This window comes from Nicotiana tabacum, chromosome 14, assembly GCF_000715075.1.
Source record: "Nicotiana tabacum cultivar K326 chromosome 14, ASM71507v2, whole genome shotgun sequence".
Taxonomy (NCBI): domain Eukaryota; kingdom Viridiplantae; phylum Streptophyta; class Magnoliopsida; order Solanales; family Solanaceae; genus Nicotiana; species Nicotiana tabacum.
The window spans coordinates 77796771-77824145 of record NC_134093.1 but is presented as its reverse complement, the minus strand read 5'-3'; the positions used below and the strand labels follow the sequence as shown (position 1 = coordinate 77824145).

Sequence of the window (27375 nt, the reverse complement as noted above, 5' to 3'; positions counted from 1 at the left end):
TTTATCTTCTTTTCAACTCTTTTATATCTTTTATATTTGTACCTTTTTTAACAATTTCCATATTAACAATCACTCAACCACTATTGAATAATACATAATATGATGGTACTATTAGTTCTAGTTTTCTTATTTAGATCTTTGGATATCAATCACCCTTACATAATTACCAAACAACCCCTTAGAGGCAAACACTAGGAGCAAAACCACTTTGCAACATCGGGCTTCATCTGATCAACATTTTACTACTAGCTTTTTTCGTAATTTTTTAAGGGAAAATAGCAATTTTAGTTCCTCTGTTATTGATTAACATCAGTTTTAGTCCAAGTATTATTTCACTAACCAGAATTAACTTTCAATTAGTTGAAAAGTGTGGTTTTGATCCTTAAAGTTGATGGAACTTGAATATTTATCGGAATTATTATTTGAAAATTTCAAAAATAAAGTTTAGGGGATTCGAAACCATTGATAGACCTACGGAGGTTGTCTACCATCTACTTATCACTTCCAAATGTGAATGTATTTGACCTTAGTAAGTTGATAATTAGTAATCACTGGAAAAGAGAGGGAGAAGCTAATGAGTCAAGATCAGAGTAAACGGAGGAGCAAATGGGCTCAATTTATATGATGCTTGTTTCTGATATGACTGGTGATTTCATGTTTCTGATATGACTGGTGATTTCATGTTTCCGTTTGACATTAAATCCCATTTATATACAAGGAAATTTTACCTCCTATAGCAAAGTTAACACCTTATTTATTTTAAATAAATACCCTTTTAAAAAATTATATTCTATAGCTACCTTTTAATTTTTATAGCAAAATATCTATTTATGGTTACCTCCTACCCTTAAGCCATTAAATACGCTATGTATTATTTTTTTCTCTCCTTTCAGATTTTTCTCTCACATAATTACCGTATTTGATGTAAATTTCTCTCTCCACGTTCTCTCTCTCCAATTTCATACACACATCGCCATTCTCTTTCCCATTCTCAGAAACCATGATTCTTCACTTCCAATTTCTCTCACTCACATCGCAATTCTCTTCCCCATTCTCATTCACCACAATTCTTCACTTCTTCATCTGCATTGTCTCTCTCAATTTTCTATATTTTTTGCTCCAAATAGTTGTGGTAAGTATTTAAGTTGTTAGATTTTCGCTTGTATTGTGTTTCTTCTGTTTATCTCTACTATTTTTTTTATAAATAATAACCATTGTTATGCTTTCAATAGAAAACTTGAGATTTCCTCTCCAATGGCTGATTCAACATCCCAGAAGAGGGTTACCAGAGGTATACCCACCAAAGTACTCAATTTCGATGGGCCCTCTTTCTCTTTGCAAATCATTCAAGCGGAATTGAAATTTGCAGATTCATCAGCAAATACAGTTGCAGAGAGGAGAACAAAAATGCGCAATGACACATTGAAAGAAGCCTAAGTTAAGAAATCTTCGAAAGAATCAACACTTCCCGATGCGGAAAAGAGAAGAAAACCTATGGATGATGCTTCATGTGTTAAGGGAAAGGAGGTCGATGCAAGAACTAGCTCAGATACACGGGACGAAAAGGTAATTGTTGATGTATCTATATGTATTTGAGTCCTCATACATTGAGTATTACCTTCTCCAATGGGTTTCTCTTATTGTATGTTATTGTATTTATATGTGTGCAATAGTGGATACATCGCTTTCTCTTCTTGATGTACTTATCCTTGATGATGTTGGTGTTTCATAAGTTAATTGGTTTGGTATACTTGATGTACTTAATCTTTCTTTTACTATTTCTAAGTCTTCTTCCATGTCAATTTCTTTATAACTATATTCATTATTATCAATAACTGTAACTATTCTTTCAAATGGATTTTCTATTTTTATTTTATTAATTTTATTTTTTGCTGCTATTTTATGTTTTGTTGTTAAAACGTATAAGTTTTTACATCTAGCTGTAAATATCTTACTTCCAGGTGTTAATTCTATTCCTGACATTTTCCAGTATAATACTAATGATTTATCTATATTCCTATCGTTTATTGCTATTGAATAATTGGCACTTATTATGAATTTAACCGCCTATTTCATCACCACATTTCAGTTCATATACTAACACAAACACAGTCTCCGACCTCAAAGAAAAACTTACTCCAAAGCAGTACAAAATATTTGGTACTACTTGTTTTGGAAGTTTCCTTGATATGAAGCGTTGTGAGGTCCAACATCAATTGTTCAGGTGCTTCATGGTTCTGCAGCTGGAAGGAAGTCATGATGATTCATTTTCAATATACGTCAATGGTACAACATTATCCTTTTCAATCAGGGAGTTTGCGCTTGTCACAGGTCTCAATTGTGTTGGTGACCCTGAAGATTTTCAGTTTAACACAAAGGTGCCTAACATGATTGTTGATACATACTTTGGCGGTGCAAAGAATATCAAGAAGAAAGATTTGTTGAAATGCTTTGATGACAAGAATTGGGGTCATGACAATGATGGGGATGCCATCAATATAGTTGTGTTGTATTTCATACACACTTTCATATTTTCCTCCGAGAAGAACAACACAACAATCCCAAGACTACATTTTGACTTGGTCGAGAGTGAGAGATATTCTGATTATCCATGGGGTAAGGATACATTCCAATACCTTATTAAATCTATTAGCAAGAAGATGGATTCTCAGAAGAAGTACTATAGGATTGCTGGGATGCCTCTCGCTATGCAAGTGTGGTTTTACGAGTGCTGTTCAAAGGTTGACCCAAAAATAACACTGCGAGTTGATAACCGGATACCCAGAATACTCAATTGGAAATCCACTGTCATCCAGCCAACTTATGCTTATCTGATGAACGATATGTTCAATGACCAGGGAAACATGGTAATTTACTATTCGTTAAGTGGCTGATATTTTTTTTAAGAATATATTTCTGTTAGTGAAATCATTTGTTGAAATTTTCATTGAAATATAGTTCAATGCATCATACATCAATGTCCCTGTTTCAAAATTAGGTCAAATACTGTACAATACATAATACAGTGTTAGAATTAAATATTAAATACAGTTGCATACAACCTACATCTTATTTCCCTGTTTTTCAAATTAACTGGAATACAATAGAATACAGAAAATAGTTTACAAATACATATTTAATTCAATGAGCATAATTTTGTAAACAACAAAGGTCGTTCACTTTGAGTGTATTTCTATTTTCAGATTATTTACAATAACATTCAACCAAGCGATATAGAGCTTGTTGTTATTCAAATTCCTCCAGAAGGCGTTGATGTAGAGAACAGTCCTACTCATTCAGACAACAATGAAGATGATTCAGATGACTTTAGTCCTACACCGCCTCTTCAGCCTAAGAAGAAACATGATGCAATTGTTGGTCCATCTTCATCACCGCCTCACAAAAAGCGCAAATAGCAGATTATAGATCCCTCAAATGCAGAGAGTCCAATTCCACATGTGTCGTCAATACCTCAATCCAAGATTCCTCCTGCTGGCATAGCTGAAATTAAAGAAACTGTATTGCATGTTAAGAAACCAACAGATTCTAAATCAGATGATTTGTCTTCTTTGGGGAAGGATCTAAATTCATTCAAGGATTATGTGAGTATTGTTAAAACATATTCAACTTTACAGTTTATGTATTAACTTTCATATAGTTTTCCAACACCTCTCTAATTATTTGTGTATTGATTAGGTGATGGGCGAGTTCACTTCTCTACGAACATTGATCAATGAAAATTTCAAAAAGCTTTCTGACCAGGTTAAAGCCAATCAGAATACAGAAAGGGTATACCAGAGAAAGAAATATGCCGGGAGAAGTGATGATGATATTCAAATACCATCTGATGCCAACTTGCAAGATAATCCCAAATGCCAAACACAGAGCGATATAGCTGTTGGCGAGAATTCAGAGGTTAACATTTTTTAACCTCTTTAGTATATGTTTATATAACTATATTCAGAATATATATTGTAATTTAGTTTCTGCTATTATTCAGTTTAATCATCTATACAACAACATACACATTATAGAATACAAGTATATACATGCGACTTCAGTTATACATATGTATTCATGATTATCTAAATACAGATTTTAAAACATCTTTTATTATTCTTCAGTTTACTCATGTATACTGTAACATACATATTACGGAATACACTTATATACATGTGAATTCAGTTTTACATTTGTTTTTAGGGTTTTCTAAATACATTTTCTATAACAGCCTTCACTATTATTTTAATTGAACCATGTATGCATCAACATACATGGTTCATAATACACTCATATACATATGTATACATTAACAGAATACACGTCTGAAAAACATGTGCTATATTAATATATTCTATTGGTTATATTATTAGGCCATGCAAAGGAAGCTGAACACCGACATTCATGCCGATCAACACCCACATGCTATTTCAACCGAAGACACGTTAAATGCATCTACAGAGGTTAATCCTGTTTGTGGTGAAGTAAGAATGGAGGGGAAAACTACATCTGAGGTGTCGTGTACCATACCACCTAATGACGAGGGTGTATCCAGAGAAGTACATGTATCACAATTTGAGTTGGCGGATAAGTTTCTTCCAAGTCAAATTCCAGAAACTAGAATTGTGATACATCATGTAGCAAAAAATGTTGATTCAACCCCTTTACCCTCTCATAGGAATCGGCGTCCAAGTCGATGGTATTCTTCGCCTTACGAGTCAAACTTCGACTCCGCTGGTTAGTAAATTATTAAACAAAAACTATGTATTATAAAGTTATGATCTATTTCCCCATGATATCTATAATTAAATGTCTCTATTAATGTCTTCAATAAACAATAGGTACCTCAGTAAAGTTGACTTCCATATTTGACAAAACATATCCCTTTGAAGATGATTTAATATCAGGGCCACATCCTATATAAGTCATTCAGGAATATGAGAAATGGGTTCGTGATAGTCTTCTTGCTAAACATGATCAAAAGTACGTTTTTTCCCCGATATGTATAATATGTATTTATCAATTAGAAAGTGGATATAATGTTTTTTCCAATTCCTTGTATAAATGATATGGAAGACCATTACAAGAAAAACAAGTCAACACTGCCTAAACCATTGATTTTGGAGTTGATCAAGTCACTACAAAAAATTGGTTTTACCTTCTCTCATTTGACGGTAAACTATGGAATGACAATGTAAGATATAAACCTTCTAACTTCAGTTTAATTCATTTTTTTTTCTATTTGGTTTGTCTAATTGTATATTTCACAATATTGCTAGTGACATACAAATTCTGTATTCATTTGTATTTACATTGTTGATGTGGTATGTGTCACGACCCAAAATTCCACCACAGGCGTCGTGATGGAACCTAGTCTCTAAGACTAGGTAACCCTATTTTCATTATATTTCGAAGCCATTTTTTTAATATGAATTAAATGGGTAATCAAAACCAACAACAGAACAAATAAGAATATAACAACCTTCCAAGACTGGTAGTACTGAGTCACGAATTCTAACTGAATACATGAAATTATCTCGAGGAGCGAATATACAATACAGATCGAATAAGAAATTAACAGTACAATAAAATGAAAAGACTCCAAGGGACTGCGATGACCAAGCAATCCTACCTTGAATCCTTGTGATCATACTCTAATCTCTGTCTGAATCCGATATCTTCAATAACTGGCTATGCACAAAAATGTGCAGAAGTGTAGTATGAGTACACCACGGTCGGTACCCAGTAAGTATCAAGACTAACCTTAGTGGAGTAGTGACGAGGTACAGTCAAGACACTCACTAGTCAAATAATCTGTGCAATATAGCTTACAAAAATAATAGAAAACAAATAGCAGTGATAGCAACACCAATCAACTAGTGATTTAAACAGCAAAGCAACAAGAACACCATAAATATTACTCAAACGAATAATAAATACAGGTACAACCAATTAATCAAGTCTCTTCAATATACATCTTTTACCTATAAGTTTTTCAATAAAAGTCTCTAGAATATAATCCTTTTCAATAAATATATTTCGAATATACTTTCTTCAAATAAATATCCTTCCATTAAAATTCTTTCACATAAATATCTTTCGAATATAATTCTTTCAAATAAATATCTTTCAATTATACTTCTTTCAAGTAAATATCTTTCTAATATAATTCTTTCAAATAGATATCTTTCTAATATAATTCTTTCAAATAAAAGTCACCATGTGACACCTCATTTAACTTTCCTGGCGTGAGAAATATATTCAATATATCACATCAAATGGCACGGCAATACCTTCGTGCACTTGTCGCATTCTCACCCATATATATATATATATATATATATATATATATATATATATATATATATATATATATATATATATATATATATATATATATATAACAGTACTAACTAGGTGGAAGAAATGCCAATAACAATAAAAGAAATAAAGTGGAGGCACGCAGGAAGCAACAACGACTACAAGTCACATAGAAAACATAGGTGCACAATAACATCTCAAGATAAAGGTATGAATGTATACACAACAAAACGATATCACAATATAATGTATGTCTCTCGTCCTCGCCTGCACAGAAATACCCTTCGTGCCATGAATATATGATAATATCAAAATAATTGCACGGCATCACCCTTCGTGCTTTTACTCTCATCCTCACCTGATAATATAAATGAAATGGCACGGCATCACTCTTCGTGCTTTTACTCTCATCCTCACCTGATAATATAAATGAAATGGCACGGCATTACCCTTCATGCTTTACACTCTCAATGGCACGGCATCACCCTTCGTGCTTTACACTCTCAAATGGCACGGCATCACTCTTCGTGCTTTATACTCTCAAATGGCACGGCATCACCCTTCGTGCTTTACACTCTCAAATGGAACGACATCACCCTTCGTGCTTTATACTCTTCCTTACCAAGCACATGTATATCATTAACAAGCAAGGTAGGAAGCATAAATAACATCAAGGAGAGTGTTTAAACTACAACACAATACAACAATTCATATCACAATTTGCCACTAACCACAACCAAATTCCAAATATGTAGCAGAATCAATAAATTTCTTAACAAATAGCCCAGGGCTCCACACAACGTATATAAAACCTCAAAACAATCAACAGAGGTGAAAAATACTCAGTATAAGGCAACACCTTCATTAATCCAAATTCTTGATAATTATATTAACTCCTCAATTTAAACTTATTTAATAAATATTTGCAAATAATGATTCCATCATGAATTTAATTCCAAGAAAAATATCAAATCAACAAACACACAGAATTCACATAAAATCCAAGTAACAATAATACCAAATTATTATATAAAATACAAACTTGACAAATAAGAAATAAGGCGTGATAATTCAAGGATTTACTAATGCCAATAATTATCCAATTTAATACATAAAAATGCCTAAAACTATAAACCAATAAAGTTTACACATATAAGACCCAGTACGTACTCATCACCTCGCGTACACGGCTTTCAATCACACAATTTCCACATAAGACTCAATGCCTAAGGGCTAATTCTCCCACTCGAGGTTAGGCAAGATACTTACCTTTTTAAAGTTATGCCGATATTCCAAAATTGCCTTCTTGCTTGAATTGACCTCCGGACAACTCAAATCTATCCAAATTAATTGTACCACTTCATTAAAATTCATCGAAAACAATTCCGGATAATAAAATACCAACTTAAAATTTTATTCTAAAAAGTCAGCACGGGGCCTGCCCCTCGGAACCCGACAAAATTTTTACGAAATCCGAACACCCATTCCGATACGAGTTCAATCATACCAAAATTATCAAATTCCGATAACAGATCGCCCTTCAAATCTTAAATTAAAGTCTAGAGGATTTCTACCATTTTCAACCCAATTCACTAATTTAGTGATAAAAACAACAATAGATTCATGTAATTTAACCAAAATCAAGTTAGGAATTCTTACCCCAATATTTTTTCCTTGAAAAACTCTCGAAATATTGCCTCACCCGAGCTTCCTTGGTCCAAAAATGGAAGAATAAAACGAGTTTGGACTTTATTCTGCTGCCCAGGGATTTGTTCTTCACGTTCGCGACCCTTCCATCGCGTTCGCGATGAACAAATTCTCCAACAACCATTTTCAAACTCTTCTCAGACAGCCTCTAGTAAAATAGTCATAACCTTTTGTACAAAAATCCACATAACAAATAGTTTAACTTTCTGGAAACTAGACTCAAAGGGCTATAACTTTCATATGTTGCTCATCTCCTCATTCCTTATATATTGCGAGATATAAGCTTCCAAATTTATCCCTATGCAATAGAGATTTCCAAACTCTTCCCAGACAGCTTGTAGTTTATCCATCATAACTTTTGATACACAACTCTAAATGACAAATGGTTTACCTTTCTGAAAACTAGACACAAAGGGCTACAACGTTCGTTTTTAGATAATCTCCAAATTCTCTATAGATTGCAAGATATGAGCCTCCAACAGAGATTTCCTTCTTCGCGAAAGAACAAAATCCCAGAAGCTAAATCCTTCTTTGCGAACGCGAGAGGCTCCTCGCGAACGCGAAGAACAACACCAGATATCAGAAAATCAGCATCCAAAGTAGCCCAAAATGATTCGAAACACACCCGAGGCCCTCGGGACCTCAACCAAACATACCAACGCGTCCCATAATATCATACGAACTTAGTCGAACCTTCAAATCACCTTCAACAATACCAAAAATATGAATTACACACGGGTTCAAGCCTAATGAACTTAGAAATTTTCGAATTCCACAAATGACGCTGAAACCTACCAAACCACGTCTGAATAACCTCAAATTTTGCACACAAGTCAGAAATGACACAATGAAGCTATTCCAATTTCCAGAATCGGATTCCGACCCCGATATCAAAAAGTCACCCCCGGTCAAACTTCCCAAAAATTCATCTTTCGCCATTTCAAGCCTAATTCCACTACAGACCTCCAAATAATTTTTTGGACATGCTCCTAAGTCTATAATCACCATACGGAGCTATTGACATCATCAAAATTCCATTCCGGAGTTATTTCTCAAAAGTCAACTCTCCGGTTAACTCTTTACATTTAAGCTTCTAAATAAGGATTGTTCTTTTAATTTAATTTCAAATCTTCAGTAATTCAAACTCGACCACACCCGTGGGTCATAATACATATTGCGAAACTGCTCGAGACTTTAAGTCACTGAACAAGGCGTTAATTCTTAAAATGACAAGTCAGGTCGTTACATTCTCCACCTTTTAAACAAATGTTCGTCCTCGAACGTGCTAAGAATTATTCTGAGGTTACCAAATTGATGATTTTACTTTTACACATATACTCCCGGTTGATACCACATTACCGTATTTGAGATAAGACCGACAACACCATCTCAATTGAGATTATTTCTTTTATCCATATTTGTAAACTTTAAGACTAATTTCTTACACTCCAAACATTTCCAAAAAGCCTGATTTTTACAACAACGCACGGTATTAGTCTCAACTGGCTATAGCAACTCGTGCCTACGCACACATCAATTTTCTTGATAGTGTTGAAGTACTTCAAAATTTTTCTGGGGTGTTACATTCTCCCCCGCTTAGGATCATTCGCCCTCAAACACATAACGTAACTTATCTCTTCTTTTGCACGTCTCAATGCCCCAAATTTTACTAACTCCCAAAATTTTCAGAAATTTCGGCAGAGTCTTCCCTGTAATTGGGCCTATCCACCTACCAGAGTAATACCAAAACAACTCCTAACAACACATCCGCAACCCAACAAAACACCACAAGGTATATATCAATAACACCAATCTCAGCATTACAAGCCTGCATTATCATAATGATATCAGGTCATGAAGCACATCCTATGTATTCCCATCACCACATCTCTGGTCTTAAAAGCTGTTCATAATTAATTCCAGCATCATCAATTAATATCATATTAACCAACACATCATTTCGAATTTTCACAACACTGACAACAGAATGTGAGGCATGAAGACCTCATAACTATTTACCCGACTTAATGAGTCACATTTAACGCCACCTGGACACTCACCTCATAGGCTAAAACTCAATATTTATAGCACGAAAATGGCTAAATATGCACAGAAAAATATACAAGAATTATCAAATGAGCCTAACAGGCATGACTCCCTATTAATACTATAGTACAAATTAAATTTCACAAAATTTAAACTCATAAAATTTTTATCACAAGGACCTCGTCCTCACATAACTTCCACCGTGGCTCGTAGTCCAGTTTAAATATTTCATCTTATATAAAAATGCGAGGATGTCGTCCTCAACTCCGAATCACAAGTATTTTGCACATTGTGCCAACTAAAATTTTTAATTTCCTTTCTTTCTTCTTTTCAATAAATTTTGTAAACACATAATGAACCCTCTTACCGGTAGGGCACAAAATTCATAAAAAAAAATATTTAAATCAATTATTCCGAAACACATAAAATCCACTGTAGTGAATAATAAAAATTACTTTTGGACTTATAGCCCTCAATGGTGCACAAAAATAAAAATGACAGACATGGGCTCACATCTTCAAATCTCCCAACTGGGATAAACATATAAATGGATCACACAATTACGAAGCTCACCCATAAGCGGAGCATAATAGAAGGACTCACCTCAATATTCAGAACCGAATTAAATTAAGGGAAAATATCCTTTTATAATAGAATCAGGATCGTACCTGTAACGACACCATCTGGTGTATCGGCCTCAGCTAAAATCATAGCGATTATATCAACGGGTCGGGCCTCCACCTCTTAGGTGCCCTCTACCCGCCTGTCCTCCACCTCTAACTGACCATGCACGTGGAGTATTAACTGGAATAACCACTGTAAGTACCCCGTGCCGATGGTGCATTAAAAGAACTTACTGTAGCACCCTGAATATTTTGAAATTGTTGCTGTGACCCTGCTGGTACTGAAATGTAGAATTATTAAGGACGCAGGAATACCGCAAGCCCCAACATCATCCCATACAAATCTCACCCCTTAATCATATACAAGTTTCGGAGAACCTTTCATTACCACGTAAATACATCTCAGGCCAAAACTGATATAACATATGACCCCACAATCTGATCGTTAATAGTGGACTCCCCTCACTTGGCGCGAAGCCATAGGACACATGCCGATAATCCACAATACCAACCTTCACCGGTCATAAAATACCTCAAGCCATTTATTTGGCACATGTCACCCGCGTGACAGTTAAACTCGCTTTCTCCAGTGCCTTGGCTGCCAGTATGTACCCTTCGCTAAATAGAAATCCCATACGAACTACATAGTCTCGAATATCACCAACTATCTTCATATCTACATCCACCTCGTGACCCTACCACGATTGTGACAATAAGGCAATTAATTAAACCTTCTTAAGATCATACTTATCAACTAGATGTCAGAACCTGCTGCACCCCCATGTGCACAACTGAATGATTTCTAAATACTTTCGCATTCTCGATCTGGACGACACATTATAACAATGGTTGAACAAACCTGGAACCCTTATAACCCCTCTGTAGTATCACAAACCGTTGGTGCATAGTTGATACCGAGTGCGCAATTTCATATACGAGTGGATGTAAAAGAACATAAGATATATGCTTCAAGCTGAATAAATGCCGCACGATAAGGAATGAAAGAAGTGAATTCTTCCTACTAGCTCTGTAGCCTCTCGAAGATAAGTACAGACGTCTCCGTACCGATCCGCAAGACTCTACTAAACTCGTTCATGACTCATAGAACCTATGAACCTAGGGCTTTGATACCAACTTGTCACGACCCAAAATCCCACCACAGGCGTCGTGATGGCACCTAGTCTCTAAGACTAGGTAAGCCGATTTTCATTACATTTCAAATCCATTTTTTTAATATGAATTAAATAGGTAATCAAAACCAACAACGGAACAAATATGAATATAACAACCTCCCAAGACTGGTAGTACTGAGTCACGAACTCTAACTGAATACATGGAATTATCTCGAGGAGCGAATATATAATACTGATCGAATAAGAAATTAACAGTACAATAAAATGGAAAGACTCCAAGGGACTGCGATGACCAAGCATTCCTACCTTGAATCCTTGCGATCATACTCTAATCTCTGTCTGAATCCGATATCTTCAATACTTGGCTATGCACAAAAATGTGCAAAAGTGTAGTATGAGTACACCACGGTCGGTACCTAGTAAGTATCAAGACCAACCTCAGTGGAGTAGTGACGAGGTACAGTCAAGACACTCACTAGTCAAATAATCTGTGCAATATAGCATACAAAAATAATAGAAAATAAATAGCAGTGATAGAAACACCAATCAACTAGTGATTTAAACAGCAAAGCAACAGGAACACCATAAATATTACTCAAACGAATAATAAACACAAGTACAACCAATTAATCAAGTCCCTTCAATATACATCTTTTACCTATAAGTGTGATGACCCAAAAGGTCATCTTATGTTTTAGAACTCAAATCTGCGCTCTTAAGCCTTAAAAATCTCATTTTTACCCTCCTCGATTTGCGTGCGCAGTTTGGGCAGGTTTTCGGAAAGCTTTTATGTTGAAAACTAATGAAAATAAGAATTTTTGCCTTAAAAGTTGATTTTAGTTGACTTCGGTCAATATTTTTGGCAAACGGGCCCGGATCCGTACGTTGATGGTCCCGGTAGGTCCGTATCGAATTATGGGACCTGGGTATATGCCCGGAATTGAATTCGGAGATTCCTAGCTTGAGTTATAATTTTTGATGAAAATTAAAAGTTTGAAAATTAATTATTTTTAAGAATTGATTGATGTTTGGCATTGTTAGTACCGGGTCCGTATTTTGGTTCCGAAGCCCGGTACAGGTTCATTATGATATTTAAGACCTGTCTGAGAAACTTGGTGACAAACGGAGTTGATTTGACGTGATTCGAACCTTCGGTTGAGAAAATAGTAATTTTAAAGTGTTCTTGAGAATTTCATTCGATTTGGTGCTAAATTCTGAGTTCTAGGTGTTATGTTGGCGATTTGATCGCGCGAGCAAGTCCGTATGGTGTTTTTCGACTTGTGTGCATGTTTGGTTTGGAGCCCCGAGGGCTCGGGTGAGTTTCAGATAGGCTATGGGGTGATTTGCACTTGGAAAATCTGAGATTTTTGCTGCAGCAATTGTTCTGGTGTGTCCTTCTTCGCGTTCGCGTAGGTAGTGTCGCGAACACGAAAGGTAAAATGGGGCAGGGGAAATTTCTTCTTCGCGAACGCGAAGCGTTGGGGGTGGTACCCTTCGCAAACGCGATCTGTCTCACGCGAACGCGATAGTTTAAGGGACTTGGGGGAGGGGGGTCATGTTTTTCTACGCGAACGAGTCCACTGGGTCGCGAACGCGAAGGCTTGGGGGGAGTTGCCTTACGCGAACGCGTAGAAAGACTCGTGAATGCGAAAGCCTTAGGCCGCTGTGCACCGCGATTGCGACAGGCCTCTCGCGAACGCGATGAAGGCCTGTCCAGTGACTTAAAACAGACTCCAAACACGGGTTTAAGCCATTTCTTCAACATTTTTCAAGAACCAAACGGGTAGAGGCGATTTTCAAGATTCATTTTCTTCCCCAAAGTGTTGGTAAGTGATTCTAAACTATTTTCTTTCAATTACCCATTACATTTCTTGAATTATCAACCTAAAATCTAGAGTTTCATGGTAGAATTAGGGGTTAGGGTTGAAACTAGGGATTTCGAAAATTTGAGGATTTAGACCCCAATTTGAGGTCGGATTCCAAAATTAATTACATATTCGGGCTCGGGGGTGAATGGGTAAAAGGATTTTGGTACGAACCTCGGGTTTTGACAAAGCGGGCCTGGGGTCGATATTTTGACTTTTTGGAGGAAAATTTGGGAAATTTAATTTATGCAATATAATTGATTCCTTTAGCAATATTTGATATTATTGAGTCATTTTTGAATAGATACGAGTGGTTTGGAGGTGAATTCCAAAGGAAAAGCTGTGATTGAGAATTAAGTGGCCTTCAGAGCGAGGTAAGTGTGGTGTCTAACCCTGACTTGAGGGAATTAGGAACCTTAGATTACTTGCTAAGTGAAATTCATGTGAGCGGCGTATATGTGAGGTGATGAGTACTTATGCGTCGCCAATTTACCTATTTTCCATGTTTCTCTGTTTTTCTTATATTGTCTCATTCCTGTGCCAAATTGCTACGTGTTATACTAGTGTTGTTCAATTTATCGTTCTTATCATGTTTACGGATTTTCTGGTGATAGTTGAGTTTTTATTTCAAAGTTGAGATTGATATTATGGAACCAAATGTTGAAGTAAGGTTTGTACTTGTTATTCTATCTCCCTGTTGTTATTTATGCATTGCATTATGCTAAGGGAGAGTGTTAATGCACGAAGGGTGATGCCGTGCCATATTGTGAGTGTTAATGCACGAAGGGTGATGCCGTGCCATATTATGAGTGTTAATGCACGAAGGGTGATGCCGTGCCATGATATGAGAGTTAATGCATGAAGGGTGATGCCGTGCCGTTTCTATTAATTTTATGGTGAGATTGAGAGTAAAAGCACGAAGGGTGATGCCGTGCAGTTTTCCTTACTGTATTCACTATTCCTGTTGATTCATGGTATATTGACTGCTCCGGTGATCATTCTGTTGTAGTTCTTTATCTTGTATTCCCCTCAGTATGTTCCCCTCCCGACATTTCCTGTTTAGTTCTTCATTTCTGTTATTTGCATATACACTGTTAATTTATACAGGTTGATTTGTAGGTGCCTTACCTTAGCCTCGTCACTACTTCGTTAAGGTTAGGCTCGACACTTACCAGTATACGGGGTCGGTTGTACTGATACTGCACTCTACACTTTCTGTGCAGATTTTGATACCGGCTCGGGTTGATCGAGATTTTGCTATTGGTCCGCTGTCCGGAGACTCAAGGTAGATCTGTCGGCATTCATAGACCTTGAAGTCCCCGTCTATCTTTTGTGTTCTACTATTTCTTTCATTCAGACAGTTGTTTTTCTTTCTGACTATTACTTGTAGCAAATTTTAGAATGCTCGTGAATTGTGACTCCAGATCCGGGTGGTAGTAATTAATATAGTTTTATGATATTCCGCACTTATTATATTTTATCTTAGTTAATTATTGTTATTTACTGAATGGAAATAAGGAATTGGTTTAATGATTCTCTAACGTTTGCTTGCCTGGCAAGTGAAATGTTAGGCGCCATCACGGTCCCGTCAGTGGAAAATTTCGGGTCGTGACAGTTGGTATTAGAGCACTAGGTTACATAGGTTTCACGAGTCACGAGCAAGCTTAGTAGAGTCTGAAGGATCAGTACAGAGACGTCTGTACTTATCTCTCAGAGGCTATGAAGTTTAGGAACAATATCACCTCTTTCATTTCTTATCGTGCAACATTGATTTTGCTTAAAACCTATATCTCACATTCCTTTGTATCTACTCGTGTTTGACATTGCACACTCGGTATCAGTTGTGCGTCGATGGTTTGTGATGCCGCAGATGAACTACGAGGGAGCCAGAGATGCGCAAACATTTCCTTAACATGTGATTCCGACTGAAGATGCGGACGTATAAAGAGATCACCCAGTGAATAATGTGTGTGTATGTGTCAGTGAATAATGTGGGGGGTGCAACGTACCTTGGCATCTGGTTGATTTATATGAGTTGTGAAGGTTAATATTGTGGACCATCGGACGTGGTGAACTATGACTTCGCGCCGAGTGGGGGAGTCCACTATCAATGAATGGATTGCGAGTCATGTGTTATATCAGTTTTGGCCTGAAATGTATATATGTGGTACTGAAAGGTTCTCCCAAAATTTACATGTGTTTAAGGCCTGAGATTTTGTAGAGGATAAGGTTGGGACTTGCGGTATGCCCGCCTCCATAATAATCCTATACTTCAGTACCAAAGGAGTTAGAGAAACAACTTTAAATTTACAGAAGATCTACTCAGCGTGGACGTCATGGTTGCAGATTTTAGGATGCTTCGGAGGAAGTACAGTGGTTGACGAGATTCTGGACTATGTGGTTTGTGCCAAGATTTATCTGTATGGAGCTCTACTTTTGTGATCGTTATGTATAAATAGGGGTAAGGGTTACCTCTGAGAAGAATCGAAGAGTATGTTAAGAAATGGGTCGGCTTAACAGTGTCGAGACAGCATAACAAAAGAATAAATTGGCTTTGGGAGAGATAATTCTCCACAATTGTCTATGGCAAGCCTATGAAGAGGGCAGACCAGCCAATACAACACCGCCCACTTGGCTCGGTTCTCAGAAATGCTTTTGAAAGAGTTTGTTTCCCGGACTCTCCGTAATGCATGGCACATAGGGTTTGAATGATTGCGTCAGGTCACCATGATGGTGTCATAATATGTTATCAGGTTCAATAAGTTAGCCCGTCATATTCCTACTTTGTTTCCTACATCCAGAGAGCGAATCCACAGACTCATTAAAGGACTTATTATGATCGTAAAATTTTGTATGACTCGGGAGCTACAGGCTGATACTTCATTTCCATTAGTGGTAGAAATTGCCAAGATATTAGAACGTGTTCGAGCTGAGGAAAAAGGAAACTAAGGAGACCAAGAAATCTCGAGGTTCTGGGGGATTCAGTGGATTCTACTCTGCAAGTATAAATCATTATGGCGGGGGCTCGGGTAGTCGGCCAGCCCAGTTCGCACATCGGATTAATCGAGGTGCTCCAATAAGTTCTTTTAATGCACCACTGACATAAGTGTCCTACAATGGTTTTTCTAGTTATCTGGCACAGACTCAGTATGAGCAGCCAAACCCGCAGATTGGTTGTTATGAATACGGCGATACTAGGCACATCATGAGAAAATTGTCCCAAACTTGGGAGAGGCATATTTCATCAAAGCACTCAGGCTACGTGCCCATTGCAGTTACTACACCACCCACACGATCAGTTAAGGGTGGAGGACAAGCGGGTAGAAGACGTCCTAGAGGTGGAGACCCAACCGTTGTTATATTTGTTTTATGGTATGGTGGAGGTTGTTACATCAGATGGTATCGTTATAGGTACGGTCTCGATTTAAAATAAAGGAATAATTTCCATAACTTGATTCGGTTCTGAGTATCAAGACGAGTCCTCCTATTGTGCTCCACTTATGAGTGAGCTTTGTAATTCTTTAATCTACTTATGTGTTTACTTCTATTGGGAGGTTTTATGGAGATAACTACACCTATCATTCCATGATGGACTCTAATAAGGTCTGTGAGGCTAAAGGTGCCTTTCTGGTACTTATTTCGGTATGTTTTGATGTATTTCCGGATAATTTATTTACAAATTATGAATTATATGCCCTACCGGTGTGGGGTTCATTATGTGTTGTGATTTTATTTAACGAACGTTATTTAAAAGGAGAAAATGAAAAATTTCGATTGGCAAGATGTGCATATTACTTGTGATTCAGAACGGAGGCCGAGGTCCTCGTATTTTAAAATAAATTGATATGTTTAAACCGGGCTATGAGCTGCGGTGGAAGTTATATAAGGACGAGATCCTTGTGATAAATTTTTTTTCTTGTGTTTAAATTCTCCCTTGTGGAATTTAATTTGTACGATAGTACTAATAGGGAGTCATGCCTGCTAGGCTTATTTAAAAATATTTGTATGAAATTCTCTGTGCATACTTGCCAAATTCATGTTGTAATATTGAGTTGTAACCTACTAGGTAGGTGCCCGCCCAGGTGGCGTTAAATGCGACTCATTAATTCGGGTAAATAATTATGAGGTCTTCATGCCTCGCATCTCGTTATTAGTATTGTGAAGGTTTGAAACGCGATTTTTGTTAACATGAAGTTAATTGATGATTCTGTAATTGATTATGAGCAACTATTAAGACCAGATTGACCCAGAAGAGTGCCCCATTTAGATGGTCAGACGAGTGTGAGTTGAGCTTTCAGAAGCTCAAGACCGCTTTGACTATAACGCTAGTGTTGGTATTACCCACAGGTTCAGGATCGTATACGATATATTGTGACACCTCTCACATTGGTCTTGGTGCAGTATTAATGCAAGATGTCAAGGTAATTGCATATGCGTCACGGCAATTGAACGTTCACGAGAAGAATTATCCTGTTCATGACTTAGAACTGGCAGCCATTGTTCATGCGCTGAAGATTTGGAGGCATTACCTCTACGGTGTCTCGTGTGAGGTATTTACTGATCATCGTTGCCTTCAGTACCTGTTCAAACAAAAAGATCTTAATTTGAGGCAGAGAAGATGGTTGGAGTTGTTGAAAGACTATGATATCACCATTTTGTATCACCCCGAAAAGGCCAATGTGGTGGCCGATGCTTTGAGTAGAAAGGTTGTGAGTATAGGCAGTCTTGCGTATATTCCGGTTGGTGAGAGGCCATTAGCTGCATATGTTCAGACTTTGGCTAACCAATTCGTGAGGTTAGATGTTTCAGAACCCAGTCGAGATCTAGCTTGCACAGTGGCTCGGTCTTCTTTATATGAGCGCATCAGAGAGAGGAAGTATGATGATCCTAGTTTACTTTTCCTTAAGGACACGGTACGGCACGGTGATGCCAAACAGGTTGCTGTGGGGGAAGATGGAGTTCTGCAAATGCAGGGTCGTATTTGTGTGCCTAATGTGGATGGGCTTCGTGAATTAATTCTTGAAGAGGCACACAGTTCCAAGTATTCTATTCATCCAGGTATCGCCAAAATGTATCAAGATTTGCGGCAACATTATTGGTGGAGGAGAATGAAAAAGGATAAAGTTGCATATGTAGCTCGGTGTCTGAATTGTTAGTAAGTTAAGTACGAGCATCAGAGACCTGGTAGGTTGCTTCAGAAGTTAGAAATTCTTGAATGGAAATAGGAGCGTATCACTATGGATTTTGTTGTTGGACTCCCACAGACTCAGAGAAAATTTGATGCAGTTTGGGGTCATTGTGGACAGGTTGACCAAGTCAGCACATTTCATTCCAGTGGCAGCTACCTATTCTTCAGAAAGGTTAGCTGAAATTTTCATTCGTGAGATTGTCCGCCTTCACGGGGTGCCTGTATCTACTATTTCAGGTCGAGGTACGCAGTTTACCTCGCACTTTTGGAGTGCAGTACAACGTGAGTTGGGTACTCGGGTTGAGTTAAGCACAACATTCCATCCTCATACGGACGGGCAGTTTGAACGTACTATTCAGATCTTGGAGTATATGCTCCGCGCCTGTGTTATTGACTTTGGAGGTTCTTGGGATCAGTTCTTATTGTTAGCAGAGTTTGCCTACAATAACAGGTACCAGTCGAGCATTCAGATGGCTCCATATGAGGCATTATATGGAAGGCGATGCCATTCGCCAGTTGGCTGGTTTGAACCGGGATAGGCTCGGTTATTGGGTATCGATTTGGTACAAGATGCCTTGGATAAGGTCAAGATTATTCAGGATCGACTTCGCACAGCTCAGTCTAGGCAAAAGAGTTATACCGATCGTAAAGTTCATGATATTGCATTCATGGTTGGAGAAAGAATATTGCTTCGGGTATCGCCCATGAAGGGTGTTATGAGATTTGGGAAGAAGGGCAAGTTGAGCCCTAGGTATATCGGGCCATTTGAGATCCTCGAGAGAGTGGGGGAGGTAGCTTATAGACTTGCGTTGCCTCTAGGATTATCCTCAGTTCATCCGGTATTCCATGTGTCTATGCTCCGGAAATACCATGGTGACCCGTCCCACGTGTTAGATTTCAGCAATGTCCAGTTGGTCAAGGATTTGACTTACGAGGAGGAGCCGGTGGCAATTCTAGCTCGGCAAGTTCGCCAGTTGAGATCAAAGAGTTACCCTTCAGTTCGAGTGGAGTGGAGAGGTCAGCCTATTGAGGCAGCTACTTGGGAGTCCGAGTCTGATATGCGGAGTAGATATCCCCACCTTTTCACCAGCCCTGGTACTTTTCTATGTCTGTTCGAGGACGAACGGTTATTTTAGAGGTGGAGAATGTGATGACCCAAAAGGTCATCTTATGTTTTAGAACTCGAATCTGCACTCTTAAGCCTTAAAAATCTCATTTTTATCCTTCTCGATTTGCGTGAGCAGTCCGGGCAGGTTTTCGGAAAGCTTTTATGTTGAAAACTAATGAAAATAAGAATTTTTTCCTTAAAAGTTGATTTTAGTTGACTTCGGTCAACATTTTTGGTAAACGGGCCCGGATCCGTGCGTTGATGGTCCCGGTAGGTCCGTATCGAATTATGGGACCTGGGCGTATGCCCGGAATTGAATTCGGAGGTCCCTAGCTTGAGTTATGAATTTTTGATGAAAATTAAAAGTCTAAAAATTAATTATTTTTAAGAATTGATTGATGTTTGGCATTGTTAGTACCGGGTCCGTATTTTGGTTCCGGAGCCCGGTACAGGTTCATTATGATATTTAAGACCTGTCTGAGAAATTTGGTGAGAAACGGAGTTGATTTAGCGTGATTCGGACCTTCGGTTGAGAAAATAGTAATTTTAAAGTGTTCTTGAGAATTTCATTTGATTTGGTGCTAATTTTGGAGTTCTAGGTGTTATTTTGGCAATTTGATAGCATGAGCAGGTCCGTATGATATTTTTACACTTGTGTGTATGTTTGGTTTGGAGTCCCGAGTGCTCGGGTGAGTTTCAGATAGGCTACGGGGTGATTTGCACTTAGAAAATCTGAGATTTTTGCTGCAGCAGCTGTTCTGGTATGCCCTTCTTCGCGTTCGCGTAGGTAGTGTCACAAATGAGAAAGGTAAAATGAGGGCAGGGGAAATTTCTTCTTCGCGAACGCGAAGTACTGGTCGCTAACGCGAAGCGTTGGGGGTGGTACCCTTCGCGAACGCGATCTGTCTCACGCGAACGCGATAGTTTAAGGGACCTGGGGGAGAGGGGGGGGGTCATGTTCTTCTACGCGAACGCGTCCACTGGGTCGCGAACGTGAAGGCTTGGGGGAGTTGCCTTACGCGAATGCGTAGAAAGACTCGCGAACGCAAAGGCCTTAGGCCGCTGTGCATCGCGATCGCGACAGGCCTCTCACGAACGCGATTAAGGCCTGTCGAGTGACTCAAAACAGACTCTAAACACGGGTTTAAGCCATTTGTTCAACATTTTTCAAGAACCAAATGGGTAGAGGCGATTTTCAAGAGTCATTGTCTTCCCCAAAGTGTTGGTAAGTGATTCTAAACCATTTTCTTTCAATTACCCATTACATTTCTTGAATTATCAACCTAAAATCTAGAGTTTCATGGTAGAATTAGGGGTTAGGGTAGAAACTAGGGATTTCGAAAATTTGAGGATTTAGACCCCAATTTGAGGTCGGATTCCAAAACTAATTACATATTCGGGCTCGGAGGTGAAGGGGTAAAAGAATTTTGGTCCGAACCTCAGGTTTTGACCAAGCGGGCCCGGGGTCGATTTTTTGACATATTATGAGTGTTAATGCACGAAGGGTGATGCCGTGCCATGATATGAGAGTTAATGCACGAAGGGTGATGCCGTGACGTTTCTATTAATTTTATGGTGAGATTGAGAGTAAAAGCACGAAGGGTGATGCCATGCATTTTTTTCTTACTGTATTCACTATTCCTGTTGATTCATGGTATATTGAAGGCTCCTGTGATCATTCTGTTGTAGTTCTTTATCTTGTATTCCCCTCAGTATATTCCCCTCCCGACATTTCCTGTTTAGTTCTTCATTTCTGTTATTTGCATATACACTGTTAAATTGTACAGGTTGATTTGTAGGTGCCTTGCCTTAGCCTCGTCATTACTTTGTCGAGGTTAGGCTTGACACTTACCAGTACATGGAGTCGGTTGTCTTGATACTGCACTCTGCACTTTCTGTGCAGATTTTGATACCAGCTCGGGTTGATCGAGATTTTACTATTAGTCCGCTGTCCGGAGACTCAAGGTAGATCTGTCGGCGTTCACAGACCTTGAAGTCCCCGTCTATCTTTTCTGTTCTACTGTTTCTTTCATTCAGACAGTTGTATTTCTTTCTGACTATTACTTGTAGCAAATTCTAGAATGCTCGTGAATTGTGACTCCAGATCCGGGTGGTAGTAATTAATACAGTTTTATGATATTCTGCACTTATTATATTTCATCTTAGTTAATTATTGTTATTTACTGAATGGAAATAAGAAATTGGTTTAATGATTCTCTAACGTTGGTTTGCCTGGCAAGTGAAATGTTAGGCGCCATCACGGTCCCGTCGGTGGGAAATTTCGGGTCGTGACAATAAGTTTTTCAATAAAAGTCTCTAGAATATAATCCTTTTCAATAAATATATTTCGAATATACTTTCTTCAAATAAATATCCTTCCATTAAAATTCTTTTACCTAAATATCTTTCGAATATAATTCTTTCAAATAAATATCTTTCAATTATACTTCTTTCAAGTAAATATCTTTCTAATATAATTCTTTCAAATAGATATCTTTCTAATATAATTCTTTCAAATAAAAGTCACCATGTGACACCTCATTTAACTTTCCTGGCGTGAGAAATATATTCAATATATCACATCAAATGGCACGGCAATACCTTCGTGCACTTGCCTCATTCTCACCCATATATATATATATATATATATATATATATATATATATATATATATATATAGTGTGTGTGTGTAACAGTACTAACTAGGTGGAAGAAATGCCAATAACAATAAAAGAAATAAAGTGGAGGCACGCAGGAAGCAACAACGACTACAAGTCACATAGAAAACATAGGTGCACAATAACATCTCAAGATAAAGGTATGAATGTATACACAACAAAACGATATCACAATATAATGTATGTCTCTCGTCCTCGCCTGCACAGAAATACCCTTCGTGCCATGAATATATGATAATATCAAAATAATTGCACGGCATCACCCTTCGTGCTTTTACTCTCATCCTCACATGATAATATAAATGAAATGGCACGGCATCACCCTTCGTGCTTTTACTCTCATCCTCACCTGATAATATAAATGAAATGGCACGGCATTACCCTTCGTGCTTTACACTCTCAATGGCACGGCATCACCCTTCGTGCTTTACACTCTCAAATGGCACGGCATCACTCTTCGTGCTTTATACTCTCAAATGGCACGGCATCCCCCTTCGTGCTTTACACTCTCAAATGGAACGACATCACCCTTCGTGCTTTATACTCTTCCTTACCAAGCACATGTATATCATTAACAAGCAAGGTAGGAAGCATAAATAACATCAAGGAGAGTGTTTAAACCACAACACAATACAACAATTCATATCACAATTTGCCACTAACCACAACCAAATTCCAAATATGTAGCAGAATCAATAAATTTCTCAACAAATAGCCCAAGGCTCCACACAACGTATATAAAACCTCAAAACAATCAACAGAGGTGAAAAATACTCAGTATAGGGCAACACCTTCATTAATCCAAATTCTTGATAATTATATTAACTCCTCAATTTAAACTTATTTAATAAATATTTGCAGATAATGATTCCATCATGAATTTAATTCCAAGAAAAATATCAAATCAACAAACACACAGAATTCACATAAAATCCAAGTAACAATAATATCAAATTATTATATAAAATACAAACTTGACAAATAAGGAATAAGGCGTGATAATTCAAGGATTTACTGATGCCAACAATTATCTAATTTAATACATAAAAATGCCTAAAACTATAAACCAATAAAATTTACACATATAAGCCCAGTACGCACTCGTCACCTCGCGTACACGGCTTCCAATCACACAATTTTCACATAAGACTCAATGCCTAAGGGGTAATTCTCCCACTCGGGGTTAGGCAAGATACTTAACTTTTTGAAGTTATGCCGATATTCCAAAATCGCCTTCTTGCTTGAATTGACCTCCGGACAACTCAAATCTATCCAAATTAATTGTACCACTTCATTAAAATTCATCGAAAACAATTTCGGATAATAAAATACCAACTTAAAATTTTAAAAAGTCAGCGCGGGGCCCGCCCCTCGGAACCCGACAAAATTTTTACGAAATCCGAATACCCATTCCGATACGAGTTCAACCATACCAAAATTATCAAATTCCGATAACAGATCACCCTTCAAATCTTAAATTAAAGTCTAGAGGATTTCTACCATTTTCAACCCAATTCACTAATTTAGTGATAAAAACAACAATAGATTTATGTAATTTAACCAAAATCAAGTTAGGAATTCTTACCCCAATATTTTCCTTGAAAAACTCTCGAAAAATTGCCTCACCCGAGCTTCCTTGGTCCAAAAATGGAAGAATAAAATGAGTTTGGACTTTATTCTGCTACCCAGGGATTTGTTCTTCACGTTCGCGACCCTTCCATCGCGTTCGCGATGAACAAATTCTCCAACAACCATTTTCAAACTCTTGTCAGACAGCCTCTAGTAAAATAGTCATAACTTTTTGTACAAAACTCCACATGACAAATGGTTTAACTTTCTGGAAACTAAACTCAAAGGGCTATAACTTTCATATGTTGCTCATCTCCTCATTCCTTATATATTGCGAGATATAAGCTTCCAAAATTATCCCTATGCAATAGAGATTTCCAAACTCTTCCCAGAAAGCTTGTAGTTTATCCATCATAACTTTTGGTACACAACTCTAAATAACAAATGGTTTACCTTTCTAAAAACTAGACACAAAGGGCTACAACGTTCGTTTTTAGATAATCTCCAAATTCCCTATAGATTGCAAGATATGAGCCTCCAAAATCAGACCATTGCAACAGAGATTTCCTTCTTCGCGAAAGAACAAAATCCCAAAAGCTAAATCCTTCTTTGCGAACGCGAGAGGCTCCTCACGAACGCGAAGAACAACACCAGATATCAGAAAATCAGCATCCAAAGTAGCCCAAAATGATCCGAAATACACCCGAGGCCCTCGGGACCTCAACCAAATATACCAACGCGCCCCATAACATCATACAAACTTAGTCAAACCTTCAAATCACCTTTAACAACACCAAAAACACGAATTACACACGGGTTCAAGCCTAATAAACTTAGAAATTTTTGAATTCCACAAATGACACTGAAACCTACCAAACCACGTCCGAATGACCTCAAATTTTGCACACAAGTCAGAAATGACACAATGAAGCTATTCCAATTTCCAGAATCGGATTCCGACTCCGAAATTAAAAAGTCAACCCCCCGGGCAAACTTTCCAAAAATTCATCTTTCGCCATTTGAAGCCGAATTCTACTACAGACCTCCAAATAATTTTCCGGACACGCTCCTAAGTCTATAATCACCATACGAAGCTATTGAAATCATCAAAATTCTATTCCTGAGTCGGTTGCTCAAAAGTCAACTCTCCGGTCAACTCTTTACATTTAAGCTTTTAAATAAGGATTGTTCTTTTAATTTAATTCTGAATCTTTAGTAATTCAAACTCGACCACACCCGTGAGTAATAATACATATTGCGAAACTGCTCGAGTCCCTAAGTCACTAAACGATGTGTTAATTCTTAAAATGACAAGTCGGGTCGTTATAGTATGTAGACAGATGTATTCTATATTAACAGAAATACAGTTAAATATTGTATTCCACATTCCTGGGGCAGTTTTATCTGTTGCTGGTTTAATTCAATAAGTTCTGTGTATTCAGTATATTTAACTGTATTCAGATTTATATTTATTTCACTATTTTCTCTAGCAATTTGTTAAAAGTAGTATGTATTCTTCATTAGTTTCTTAACTGTACGACTGATATAGAGCAGTGTTTTAGTTATCAGTATGTATTTAACTGTATGCAATATTAAATACTCAAATGTATTCAGCAGTATGTATCTAACTGTACACACTATATTCTATTTGTTTTCGGCAGTACTGGCTTCTATATTCAGTTTCTTCAACATACAATACATGTATATATAAAGTTTCTTCAATGAAGTTTGTTTTATTTGATTTCATTCAATGTACTGACGCTATGTATTCAATTTTATATATAGCACATTGATGTCATATTTTTATACCTGAGAAAGAAGGGCAAGTACAACCAAACCACCAACTTCAAGTATGCAACTGTTGATTGTATATTCAAGACAAGAATTGCTGAAATTTTCGACAGGTATGCTGATACAGATAGTAATGCAAATGTAGCAAAAGAAGAGGATGTGGTATGTGAGTACATAAGGGGCTACAGATTGCTAGCTAATGTACCATGGCATACTGTTGACAATGTCTTGATACCAGTCAACTTGAAGGACAAACTTCATTGGATATTGGCAATTGTCTCATTCAAGGAGAGATGTATCAAAGTATATGACTTATACAGATTAGCAGGTCATGATGCCTATGTGGGTTCTGATATAGATAAGCTTGCTAAGCTTGTACCTCTGTATCTATCGATCAGTGATTTTTACAGAGATAAGCAAGGCATAGATTGGTCTCATGACTCAGCATACAGCGACAAGACACTAACTGATCCCTTTGATGTTGTTTTCATTTCAAATCTTCCGCAACAAAAATCTGGGAGCATGTATGTATTCAATCCTCTTGCTTGTATCATTTATAAATCTAATAATATGAATTATTTTTAATTGTTTCAATCTATATTTTCAGGGATTGTGGGTTGCATGTCGCGGCATACGCAGAGTATCTGAGCACTTTTGGTTTGGTTGCACAAATTACATTTGATGCCAATTTACTCCGTTAAAGATATGGTGCCCTCCTTTGGGACTACGCTATGCGGAAGATAGACGATGATGCCATAAGAGAGAATGAAGCACCCTCAAAGATTATTAGGCAAATTACGGATTCAGATACTTCTGTGAAGATAGTTTTAGAATAGTTTTCGGTGAATATAGTTTTGGAAGATAGTTTTATGTGAATACAGTTTTTTGAATATTGTTTTGGTAAAGATGGTGTTCTGTTAAGAAAAACTCATGTTTTCACTTTATTCACTGTATCCACAGTGTTTATTCAGCTATTTATAATTTCAAATATTCATGTTGTTTCAATGTTTTGTGCAGCAGTTAATATTCAGCAGGTTATATTCATATGTATTCAGCACATTTATATATATATATATGTACTCATATGTATTCAAAGTATATATACAGTATGCATTCATCAGTTTACTAAAAATAATCCTTTAGCAGATTGTATTCATATGTATATATGTATTCATATGTATTCAGCAGGTTGTATATGCATCATGTTTTGATATATATTCAGGTTGTATATGCATCATGTATTGATATATATTCAAGATATTGTACTGTATGTGTACTGCATTTTATATTCACATGTATTCAAATATATTCAGGAGATTAATATATTCAGGAGATTACTTATGTAT

The 27375-nt window shown here is 37.3% G+C and overlaps 1 protein-coding gene across 1 annotated transcript; it reads left to right on the top strand.

Annotated features, from left to right (window-relative positions):
- The first annotated feature begins 1494 nt into the window (after window positions 1-1494).
- On the top strand, window positions 1495-26730 carry LOC142168998 (uncharacterized). The gene is made up of 8 exons (XM_075230189.1): window positions 1495-1566; window positions 2244-2867; window positions 3204-3378; window positions 3442-3602; window positions 3697-3915; window positions 4374-4559; window positions 26024-26553; window positions 26637-26730. Exons 1-8 carry the CDS (start codon window positions 1495-1497, stop codon window positions 26728-26730), a joined length of 2061 nt encoding a protein of 686 aa, XP_075086290.1.
- Window positions 26731-27375: the final 645 nt, after the last annotated feature.